The sequence below is a fragment of the Ostrinia nubilalis genome, chromosome 1 (genome assembly GCF_963855985.1).
Source record: "Ostrinia nubilalis chromosome 1, ilOstNubi1.1, whole genome shotgun sequence".
Classification (NCBI taxonomy): Eukaryota; Metazoa; Arthropoda; class Insecta; order Lepidoptera; family Crambidae; genus Ostrinia; species Ostrinia nubilalis.
Window position 1 is genome coordinate 15097529 of NC_087088.1, and position 12328 is coordinate 15109856.

The 12328-nt window shown below is 39.5% G+C and overlaps 1 protein-coding gene across 1 annotated transcript in view; it reads right to left on the bottom strand.

Moving 5' to 3' along the window:
- Nucleotides 1–514: 514 nt before the first annotated feature.
- Nucleotides 515–12328, bottom strand: part of LOC135073913 (kinesin-like protein KIF13B) — a 196967-nt gene continuing 185153 nt past the window's right edge. Inside the window, exons 35-38 of the mRNA XM_063968167.1 lie at nucleotides 10895–11051; nucleotides 10270–10434; nucleotides 9049–9195; nucleotides 515–3942 (exon numbers count right to left, since the gene is read on the bottom strand). Coding sequence (XP_063824237.1) covers nucleotides 3860–3942; nucleotides 9049–9195; nucleotides 10270–10434; nucleotides 10895–11051 — 552 coding nt within the window. The 3' untranslated portion in view covers nucleotides 515–3859. The remainder of the gene's footprint in view (nucleotides 3943–9048; nucleotides 9196–10269; nucleotides 10435–10894; nucleotides 11052–12328) is intronic.

A 12328-nucleotide genomic window follows, 5' to 3' on the forward strand; every position in this document is an offset into this window, starting at 1 on the left:
GATACATTTGATAAAGTAAATTCATTGTTTTCTACACCAAAAATGTTATGATTACAAAAGTAGATAAAATTTTAAAAAATACCTGTTTCTCAGTTCTTAGACCACCACCAAAGCGGAGGCAATAAATTCAAAGAATAGAATTATTAGACGTCACCATGAAAAGCAGTTGTTGTTTCAATATTGGTTTTATTGGCGACCTATTTAGTTTTTCATAATTACCATAATCCAATTAATTATGTATTTAATTGCTTTATAAAAGACTAACGACTACATAAAATTTCTAGTTTATGGTAGTTTTCTAGGTTTCTTTTGTCTATCTACAGTATTTTCATAGCTATAAAGAGAATAAAAATGTATAGGTACTGATCTGGATAGTACCTAACTACTAACTGTTGTAACATACCAACTATTGATAACAAAAATCTATGACTCTGTCTTCTAGTCATGCTTATTTACTTCTCTAAGATTAACTAATAATTTATTCAAAGAAGGGTAGTTAATGAAAACAACTAAATTAATTTATCATACATTTATTGATAATGACAGCGATGGTTGACGCGAATTTGCTACTTGGCAAAAATATTTCCACTAGAAGTGAACTATTTCCATATTTAAATATTAAAATCTCTTTATAATTTATTATGCTCAGGTGTTTACAGAAAGATGCAACCATCTACCTACCCTACCAAGTAGCTGCCAATAAGACCAATCGTCAAGAAATAATCAAGAATACAATATGGTTTGTGATCTTTATTTTATATTACATGTCCGACACTGGCAACTTAAATAACCTTGTAATCTATGCTAAATGAATCATGCATCGCTTCACAAACCTAATTAATTACATTATCATCGTAAAAGCTCATGATTTGTTGGATGCAATAAATACAAAATCATCTACATGAAATAATAATTATAAACAAATAATTTCATTTACTTAAAAACTAATTGTTTAAAACAAAAGCACAGCACATGGTCAGCTTAGTTACTATTAAATTAATTTAGGACCTACCAGACGCTGCTTTTAAGGTCGCTATTAGCCTAATACTAGGAGCCCTAGTGCATACTTTGCCTCGAATGCCACACTTCGTTCCTTCGCTGCTACCCCCATCAGTCTATGATGAAACGGGCGGGCATCGGAATCATAATAGTTCTTTTTCTAACATAATAGTATTTTATATAGCTTTATCCCGCTCCAACTCAATGGGTAGGCGCGACAGCACTACAAAATTACGATTATAGAAGAAAAAATCCGATACGATTCCGATACAACAACGTGTAGACTCTCACGCGGGCCGCCTCTATACAAAAATAACGATCCCGCAATTTTTTAAGGTCAAGTCTACACAATTATCCGTTGTTTCCACGCCAGTTCCACCAGAGGCCTTCAGTTCCAACCCTTTGCCCATGACCTACCGACACTACTGGACACAAGCACATCGAGAGGTTCAAAGACATCCTACAATATTTCAAAGTTATAATCAATATTTCATTTAGACTGTTTACTTCGACTACACATTGAGCTGTCCTAGTTAGGGCCAGAATTATTTATACACTGGTCTATACTTTTACATTAAAGTCAAAATCGTAAAATGCAAAAATTAACGCCATTTAAGTCACAACTGTTAGAAATCTAAATCATCAGTGAATACTGACATTACTCTACTGAATTCTGCTAGAACGATAAATGTATAGAAAAAATGGAATGTTTAAGTACGACAGTCTAATAAGCATTCGATAAATGTTAATGGTGATAACTATTACGTGAGACAATATGATGTCAGTCAACGCTTAAATTATTTAGGTCGCGGCCCCACTACACAAGCTTCTAAGTCGAGATATACTTTGATGTTAAATATTTTACATCCTATATCATTTATTAAACTAAATGTGTCTCCGAAAAACCGCTTGCAGTAGAACCGCACCTTACGAGTTGGCGTGAAATTCTCGAGTGCATTGAAACGATTTAAATATTTTTGATATTTTTGTATTTTAACGTGAGTACTTAATTCATTAATGTTAATATACATATGTTTACAGGAATGGAGGCAAGTGGCGGGCTATAATGAACGCTGAAATTGGAACTCTTACAAACACTAGTAAATAACGAGGCATTTAAACTATCTGTGTACTTGTTAAGTGTACTTACGATCGATTACGTTTCTAAGAGGATGGAATATACATTAGGTGAGCTAGTCTATGCTGCCCGGAGGCGGGCAATGTGGACATTTCCTAACACTCGATTACACGCGTCCTACGCCGCTATAACTTCTGATACTATCTTCACAAAAAATGCCAAAATAACTACCACACATTCATATGTGGCACGAGCGAGGACACCGCTCGCTTCACTATTTATTAGATAGAACTCTCATCGAATTTATTGTTCGCAAGTGGATGGAGATAATAAATTGAGGACATTTTCACTAGTGACACATTATAATATTTATTTTTAATTTACAGCGTGCTGATATACACACGTATTTTTTACAATTCAGATTACCTACACAACCTAATCGATAAATTTTATGGCACAAGCGATAAGCGATATATTACTAATGATTTAATTAAATGGCCGTAATTTATATTAGTTTACAAAACGAGAGTCAATAATGCAGCTTAACATAATGGACAGCCTTGTTTAATTACTCTTTCTATGAATATATTTCAGAATTTCCAAAATTGTATGGAAGTCAGCCTTCATTTCGCTTATCACTTGGACCACACAACGAAAGTCAATCAAAGTTTGGGCATCAGTAATTTCCGTCAAAATGGTTTGTTAGTGTACTAAGTACAAGTCTTTTAAAGGACGAAGATGTAATATTGGACGATTTCGAAAATTTTAAAGGGTAAAAAGCAGACGAGAAAATGTATAAGGGCTAACGCGTGGCAAGAAACTATCACATATACACTGGCAATCGTGTGTACAACACATATGAGCAATAGGTCGAAATTAAAGTACATCGCTAGGAATCATTCGATAAAAATACATTTTAATAAAAGTCGTTTGTGAAATGCGTGTCTATGAAGTGTGCGGCGCAAGCGCACAGACCTGACGTTCCCGCGGGAACGTCGGCCTGTGCTGTATCCATAGACAAGAAAAGCATTAGTCAATGAGCTAAAATACATAAATAATTTACGATAACATCTATACCACAAACTATACAGTAAAAAATTCTATACAAATAATGCATCGAACCTTATCACCGATCACAAAAAAATTCATTGGTTCTAAAATTATCAAATAAAATAATACACACACAAAAATTCACATATTTACATGGAAATCATATAATAAAATTAAATCACATAATTTCATACTATTTACATATCGTGTAATGTAAAATTTAAGTCGATAACGTCAAAGAAGTAAAAAATACTTGTACCTAACATTTGCGATCTTCGGAAACGTCGTCGATGTATCTGCGCGGTTTTATTGAGCGTATCAATAAAATTGAGATCATCTTGTTTCCCCAGCTGCGGGCCAACAACTTAACGAATAAAGGCTTGCGTATTGCTTCACGACGCGGTAACGGAAGATAAACGTCTAAACTTTGATTTGTTTCATTCGAATCAGTGAAGTCACATTAAGAGTGTAACCAGTTTTGTAAATTACAGTATTTCCACCAAAAAAAATTAAACATTTCATTTTTATCATGCCGATAATTACATACGCTGGTCACGGAATATCACATTAGCTGTCCGCCATATTGCACTTAATTCTAAATGTCATTTACTGATTCGAACTAAACAAATCCAACTATAGTATACAAAAGCACCATACGCGTGACACGACTGCAACAGAAACGGTATCTACACAGGCTGTGGACGTAGTCGCTTCGGTCCGGTGGCTGAGGGTTTATTTGCTCCTAGTCTTGATGCCCACGGCGTTTATGCTCTCGCCGCGACTTCTTGATCTGTGCAAGTTGTGAAGGCCTTCACCTGAAACAATAAGTGTATTATCATTAATTATTTTCTTAGAAGCATCATAAACTTTAAAAATGTTCTCTTCTGCAACACTGTTTTGTGTTTCCCAACATTTAACTAAACATGGGCGTGAATTAACAGTAACAGTAAAAACCGTTTATCGCGATGATCGGGTATAACATCCTCCGAGTTCACCGGTCATTTTGTCTTTTCATAGTAGCTTGCCAACATTGAGTCCCGTCTTTTTCGTCCTAAGTAATATTATTCGGTAATTGACGTTGCATGTGCTTCAGTGGTCACATTATTGCCACGCGCTATGCGCTAGCGATCTGCAATGCCACCAGCGCCAACAGCCTGTATTGGCACGAACGTTGCCATGAGTACCAGTGTTTACTAGTGTCCATTGTCAGCGTGTACCAAAGTCAAAGTCAAAGTCAAAATTTCTTTATTTGTTTGGACTAATAAATAGTTCTTACAAATCGTCATTTTGCTCTTAAGGAGCCTCTACATGTCTCATAATCTTTTTACCCTACCAGCGCTTCGAGACCAACATTTGGCAAGTGCTGAGAAGAAGCGCCGCAACAAACTCAGTCACCACTGTCTGCCGGTTAATATAAATAAATAGAAATAGTAGTAGTAGGTACATTCGATTCAGGAGCAGTTCACTGAATTTACCATGCATTCTTGTATGGTGTATCTTATAAGAATGGGTATACAAGATTGCGTGGTATATTAAACAAGGTAGTGACGTGCTAATATCTAGACTTACATATTAAGATACTAGTAGAAATGACTCGCATACATAAATTTGAATAACTTGGATTGACCAGTCCCCGAAAGCAGCGCCTGTTCACAGACATGACGAGTGAACCAGCCATCGCTTCACTCGACCATATTAGAGGGAATGTAACGACCCGCCTCACTACGCCACCACCCCAGAGACATTTTAGTGAGAATGACAATTCCAAGTTATCTCTTTAAAAAAAAACTAATAATAAAGCTAAGTAACAGTCCAGATTGAGAAGCATGACACTATAACATTTGAGAAATTATTATTAGTTTATACATTACTTTTCATTTTAATTCTTTTTAGTGCGAGCATGAGAGGACCATAATCCTACTCCCAGGATGACTTATCATTAAGAAAATCTCGAGTTGTATAATAGGCTTTTTTAAGCATGTGATCTTTAACTATATCTTTAAATTTATTATACGGTAGCTCTTTATATTTATCAGGGACTTTGTTATAAAAATGGATACCTTGTCCCATAAAAGTAGCAAACACTTTATTAAGTCTAAAAGCGGGTATAGCCAATTTATTTTTATTTCTAGTGTTAATTTGGTGAATATCACTTTTCTTTTTGAATTCAGTAATATTTTTTTGAATAAATAGAATACAGTTTAAGATGTATTGTGAAGCGGCCGTGAGAATGCCAATTTCTTTAAACAATTCTCTAAGGGATGCTCTTGCTTTCATTTTATACAAGTATCTTATCGCACGTTTTTGCAAAATAAATATTGTTTCAAAATCTGCAGCTTTGCCCCACAGCATGATTCCATATGACATTAGGCTATGAAAGTAGCTAAAGTAGACTAAGCGAGCTGTTGAAACATCGGTTAATGACCGTATCCTTTTTATTGCAAAAGCCGCTGAGCTGAGCTTTCCCGCCAGAGTTTCTATATGGGGGCCCCACTGGAGTTTTGAATCCAGGGTAATTCCCAGAAATACAGTAGAGTCTACCAGATCGATTGCATTATTATTAAGTTCTATTTGTGTACTAACTGTTTTTACGTTAGGCAAAGAGAATTTTATACATTTTGTTTTCTTTGCATTGAGTTGTAAATTATTTGTAGTGAACCAACTTAAAACTCTTGTTAGTGCATTATTTACATCGTCAAAGTTATTTTTACTTCTATCGATATTAAAAATCAAAGATGTGTCATCAGCAAATAACACGATTTCGCAAGAGTCCTTAACAAAATATGGTAGATCATTAATGTATATAAGAAACAAGAATGGACCCAGAATGGACCCCTGCGGAACTCCCATTTTCACAGGTGACCCAGAAGACAAAACACCATTTATGTCAACTTTTTGAACTCTAAAGTTTAAATAGGATTGTATTAAATCCAAAGCCGAGTCCTTTACCCCATAATAGTGCAGTTTGCGAATTAGCGTTTGATGTTCTACGCAGTCAAAAGCTTTTGAGAGATCACAGAAGACCCCTAGTGCATTTTGAGAATTCTCCCAAGCCTCGAAGATATGTTTAAGTAGTGCAACCCCTGCATCGGTGGTGGAACGACCCTTGGTGAAACCATATTGTTCACTATGAAATGGATATAAGTTTATTAGAGCCAAAGTGAATCATAAGTTGCTCCTGTATGATTTTTTCAAAAATCTTGCTCAGAGCGGGCAAGATAGAAATGGGTCTATAATTGCCAGGGTCGGTTTTGCTACCAGACTTAAATAATGGCATTAGTCTACTATGTTTCATGAGGTCGGGGAAGATTCCCTTCTCTATGCAATTATTGAATATTATCGCTAACTGTGGGGAAATTATATCAATAATGTGTTTGACTATCTTGACAGAGATGCCCCAGATATCAGTTGTACTCTTTACGTTTAAAAGATTAAAAGTTTTAGTGATATCTAATGGAGTAATATGTTTAAAAGAGAAGTGCGAGTCACAGGGTGTCACGTGAGTTTTCAATATTTCTTCGGCCTCGGAGGGAGATGACTTTAAGTTGGCAGTTGTTGCTGAAGCTATATTCCCAAAAAAATTGTCAAAAGCTTCCGCTACATCTTTATCTGCAGATATCAAATTATCGTGAACTTTGAGAGAAAAGTCATTATCTCTTGGTTTTAGTTTACCAGTCTCTCGGTTGATAACATTCCAAGTTTCTTTTATTTTATTACTGGCGTTCCCTATCTTGTCCCGAATATAAAAAGACTTAGCCATGAAGCAAACTTTCTTAAAAATTTTTGAATACTTTTTTACATGCTCAAGAAAAGATATACTATTATTATACTTTTTCATGCCATAAAGTTCATATAACGTATTTCGACTTTTGTATATTCCCTTAGTAGCCCAGTCACTAAACTTTGATTTGGTATTTGGTTTTAATGGCTTTACCGTAAAAACTTTGTCATGTTCGGTTTTAATACATTCGAAAAGGTTATTGTAAAGAGCATCTGGGTCTCCCTGAACATACGGGACTAAATGCAATTTATTTTCAAGATTATTTTTAAAACGTTCTAGACGACTAATGGTTACAGGTCTACATACGGCATTTTTTTTACTTTTATTATTCAAATTATTACAAATAAATTCTACTTTAATACCACAGTGATCTGACGTAAGATTGTGTATGACAGCTTTATTGTCAGGGACACAGCTAGAGAAAATATTATCTAGACAAGTAGCTGTGGTTTCCGTAATTCTAGTTGCTTCCTTAAATTGACTAAACAAGTTAAATGACTGAAAAAGGGAAAGTAGTCTTACAGAATATGATGATGAGCTATCTAGTAAATTGACGTTAAAATCTCCACAAACTAAGACCTTTTTGTTGCTGTTACAAGTTTTATTAAGAGCATCCTCAATAGCCGCTTCAAAAATACCAAAGTCCCCAGAAGGGGGTCTATACACACATACAATGATGTGAACCTTACCTTTGATGGAGGCGCGCTCCTGCTCCTTATAAGCGCGCGCACTGACTCCTCGGCGGTCGTGTTGTAGGCGCCAGCTTGCCCGGCCAGTGGTCAGTAGTCACGTGATATGCGAGCCAGTGGTCAATCACGTCCCGTGTGGTGGTGTGTGCGCCAGTGGTCGATAGCGTCACTACTTGGCTATTACACCAGTTCATGTTTAAATTCATGTGAAATGTATAGTGTTTCTTGCCTTAGCCTACCTTTGATGGAGGCGCACTCCTGCTCCTTGAAGGCGCGCGCGGTCGTGCGCCAGCTTGTCGGGCAGCAGCTATTCACTAATGACCTATAGTCACGTGGTATTCGTACCAGTGACTGATAGCATCTGGTAGTCACGTGGTATACGAGCCAATGGTTCAATCGCGTCCCGTGGTGTGCTAGATAGTGTTCGTTAGGGTCAAATGTAATGTATACTGTTTCTTGCCTTAGCCTACCTTTGATGGAGGCGCGCTCCTGCTCCTTGTAGGCGTGCGCGCGGCCGCGGCGGGCCGTAGCTACACATTAATTACCTATAGTGACGTGGTATGCGTACCAGTGGCTGGGAGTCGCGTGATAATCGAGCCAGTGGTCAATCGCGTCACGTGGTATACGCCACAGTGCACGAATGTACGGTAGGGTCACGTGAAATACATAATGTATTTCAATGGTAGTGTTTCTTGCCTTTGCGTACCTTTGATGGAAGCGCGCTCCTGCTCCTTGTAGGCGCGCGCGCTTCGTCCGCGGCGGTCGTGCGCCAGCTTGTCGGGCCGCAGGTATGAGTACTAATGACCTATAGTCACGTGGTAAGCGCACCAGTGGTCAATTACGTCTCATGCGGTGGTGTGTGTTACTACTTGGCTATATACCAGTGTATGTTAAGGTCTCGTGAAATGTGTTTCTTGCCTTAGCCTACCTTTGATGGAGGCGCGCTCCTGCTCCTTATATGCGCGCGCGCTTCGTCCGCGGCGGTCGTGCGCCAGCTTGTCGGGCAGCAGCTACACACTACCGATGTCACGACCTATAGTCACGTGGTATTCGCACCAGTGGCCGGTAGTCACGTGGTATACGAGCTAGTTGTCGATAGCGTCACCTGGTCTTCCACCGGTGTACGCTAGGGTCACGTGGCTTGTATACCAGCGGTAGTGTTCATTGTTCTCGTGTGCCTTAGTTAGAGTTTTTCTTGCCTTAGCCTACCTTTGATGGAAGCGCGCTCCTGCTCCTTGTAGGCGCGCGCGCTGCGTCCGCGGCGGTCGTGCGCCAGCTTGTCGGACCACAACTAAACACTGCTGACCTATAGTCATATCGTATGCGCACCAGTGGCTGGGAGTCACGTGACAAGCGAGCCAGTGGTCAATCGTGTCACGTGGTATACGCCACAGTGCACTAGTGTACGTTAGGGTCAAATGTAATGTATACTGTTTCTTGCCTTTGCGTACCTTTGATGGAGGCGCGCTCCTGCTCCTTGTAGGCGCGCGCGCTGCGTCCGCGGCGGTCGTGCGCCAGCTTGTCGGGCCGCACGAAGATGCCGTGCCGCGGCCGGCACTCGAAGTACCGTGTGCCGCCTACTGAGCCGTCGTTTTTGCCTGCAGAAGAATAAAGTAGTTGAAACAATGCCATTTTCTAGCATAACACTCCCTAGTGTAGTTAGCAGATGCTATAATATTATCTGATAAATCTTGTCTAAGGGTCGATTTTTCAATCGTCAGATAACTTGTAACTGAAGAATAACCTTGTCATTTTGACATATTTCCCACACTAAAACTGTCAATATGCCAAACTTATTCTTCTTCATTAAAAGTTATCCAGCGATAGAAAAATCTGCCCTAAAACTTACTATTTTGAATAGCTAAGGACTAAAGGATATAAGATTCTGATAATATTTCAAGCATTAGGTAACAGAACGTAGTACCTATAAGAGTTTAAACTATGGCGTTCCATTTCAACTAAAATAAAGAAACACGTTTACTTGTGACTGCGGCTACAGCATAGCAGCTGAAACGTTAAGCCGTAAGTACATGTAACTTATATAAAAATATCGTGTTGATCAGTCCTGGATCTGTCAATAGGCCGTATAGGCCGCGGACTAGGGGCGGCAGCGTCCTAGGGGCGGCAGATTTCAGATGACGCTTACTCGATTTCAGAAGATCAAAGTTAAATAAAGATTCAACTCCTCCCTAGCCTACGGGCGGCAAAACTGTAAATCCGCCACTGGTGTTGATACCCGTGTTTCTCTATTTTAACAAAAAGTAGTTTCAAGAAACATAATTTAAAAACAACATCTTAAACCATGACACTTTGTGGAACTAAGCAATCTCTAATTAATTGCTGACTGCTATTTTTGAGACACCCTGTATAGACTTTGAATAATAATTTATAGAGGTGGAAGTCTTTAAGAAACTCATTGTTGGACGATCCATCTCACGTAAGGCGTCGGATAACAGATAAAGTAACTGATTTAGGCGGTTATCACACTGCGCCGCGCTCCGCCGCGGAGCGCGTGATTTTCATATAAAAAATCACGCGCGCGGACGCGTTGTCAGTATGAAGTGCCGCGCGTGTTTTCTATACACACTGAGGTACTTGCATACAATGATTAGATCTGTCGCCCGCGCTCCGCGGCGGAGCGCGGGGCAGTGTGAAAACCGCCTTAATCCCACCTGTGGGCGCGTCCAAGGCCACGCCCACCCAGGGCCCGTGGGCAAAGTGGGTGGGCCCGACGTAGGCGACGACGCCGGTGCTGCTGCTCAGCCGCAGCGACACGCTCTCGCCCACCGTCATCCACTCCGGCACCGTGATCGTGCGCGCGCTCTCTGACGACTCGTCTGGAATTATTCATACAGGTTAAAAAAAACTGATATTTCGCTGCGGGTTCAATGACAGTTTAACTTTCCCTCGCGGCCTCGGGACAAACTCGACCTTCACTGATTGGGTTTTAATGGCGGTCAAGCTGTAGATCCTGGCTACACAGGATTTGCAGCGGTGGGAACGAGAGATGGGAATAGTCTCGTATACAACCTTATAGAAATTTAGAACCTTAATATGTCACAGTATATGAGTTTTACAATCAGGCCACACAGAAAACTCGCATGCCTATCAGTTTTTCAATGAGTGTGATTTAGGTCTTCATAGGCTTATGGCAACATTCGCTTTTCTATTTGGGAGCATTTATAGTGGTTAAACTTAAAACTAAATCGCTAAGGATGTCAAGTAAATAAATAATGCAATTTAACTTTTTCCCAGATTTGTGACTGCTAAGTGCTAAGATACACTGTTAAAACTTACCATCCCCGATGCGCTCAGTAGACGAGGCTGGCGTTTCGTGTAAGTTTCGTTGTGACGCGTGATGCGCTTGACTAGGCTCGATGGCCGAGCGCGGTCGCGTCGTAGTCGTGCGTCTGTTGCCTCCTGACCCACTGCCGGTCGCTCGTCTTCGCACCACCTGCAAATGATAGTGCATCATTACTTTGCTTTTAGTTTTATTTCAATAAAAATAAATAATAAAACGTTTATTGTTGCACTCAATTACAATATATACTCAACATCAAATAAACCGCACCTTCCGCGACGCGAACTTTAACGATTTTCTTCTGACACAATCATGGTGCCCCAACAATATTGGTGTTATTTGAAAGCCCAATAAATATCCTTAAAGAAAAACACATTTAATTTCTTAATAAATGATTAACATATACCATAAATGTGACTTGAAAAAATACCTCACTTTGGGCCCACCTATGGGATTAGTTAGACCAATTTTTATGGTTATAAAACCAAATAATGATCTCACGTGTCCTATTTAACAGATGGATAGAGATTAATCCCAACTTAACAGTTTTATAGCCATAAAAGTTGGCTCTAGCGTAACTACCTATTTTTTGAAGAAGTGACTCTGGATCCTTCTAAAGACACATTTTTGGAGTAAAAACCTTTCCTTTAATGAAATGAAGGTTAGAACTAGGCTTTCAAATGGTGCCAATATTGGTGGGAAGTGGGGAAGCATACGTTTGAAAATGCTTGTCGCGGGAGGTGCGATTTATTTGATGTCGAGTGTAGTATACATAGTATACAAAGGTAGAAAAATATGTATATGTCACCGTAAAATTGTGAATTCCGTCAGATTATAATCTGACGTAGTTAAATTACAATCTAACCTAACCTAACCCACTGTTAGTTTACAATCTAACGCGTTATATTATAAACTGACAGAGTTCACAATTTCACGTTGACATATACATTAATTCCCAAACTAGAAATTTGTATTTTAGGGATCTAAAATTATATGAAAGAGCTATGTCAGCAGACGCTCGTAGAGCAGTTGCGAGTGACTTGCTCTCCCGACTTCACTGAATGCACAGCCCAGACTGTGGCATCTTTGAACGCGCGAATCTGGCTCAGTCCGCAGCGATGACATTTGCCTCGCGGTGATTTATGCCTTTGGTTGGGGCATCGTCTCCCCTTGAACAGCCGCATGTCGAAGCGGTCGCTCAACCTAAGACCCGGTTTCCACCAATGCGAGGCGGAGCGGAGAAATGTTTTGAATAACCAAATTTCATTCAGATTGAATGAAATTGACAGAATAAAATCTGACTGGTTATTCAAAATATTTCTCTGCTCCAGCTTGGTGGAAACGGGGCCTTAGGCTGCCTATAGTCTTTTTCACCTAAGAAGATCCGTATGACGTTTCGAGTTTGAAAGATTTAGAGATGTCACATAACT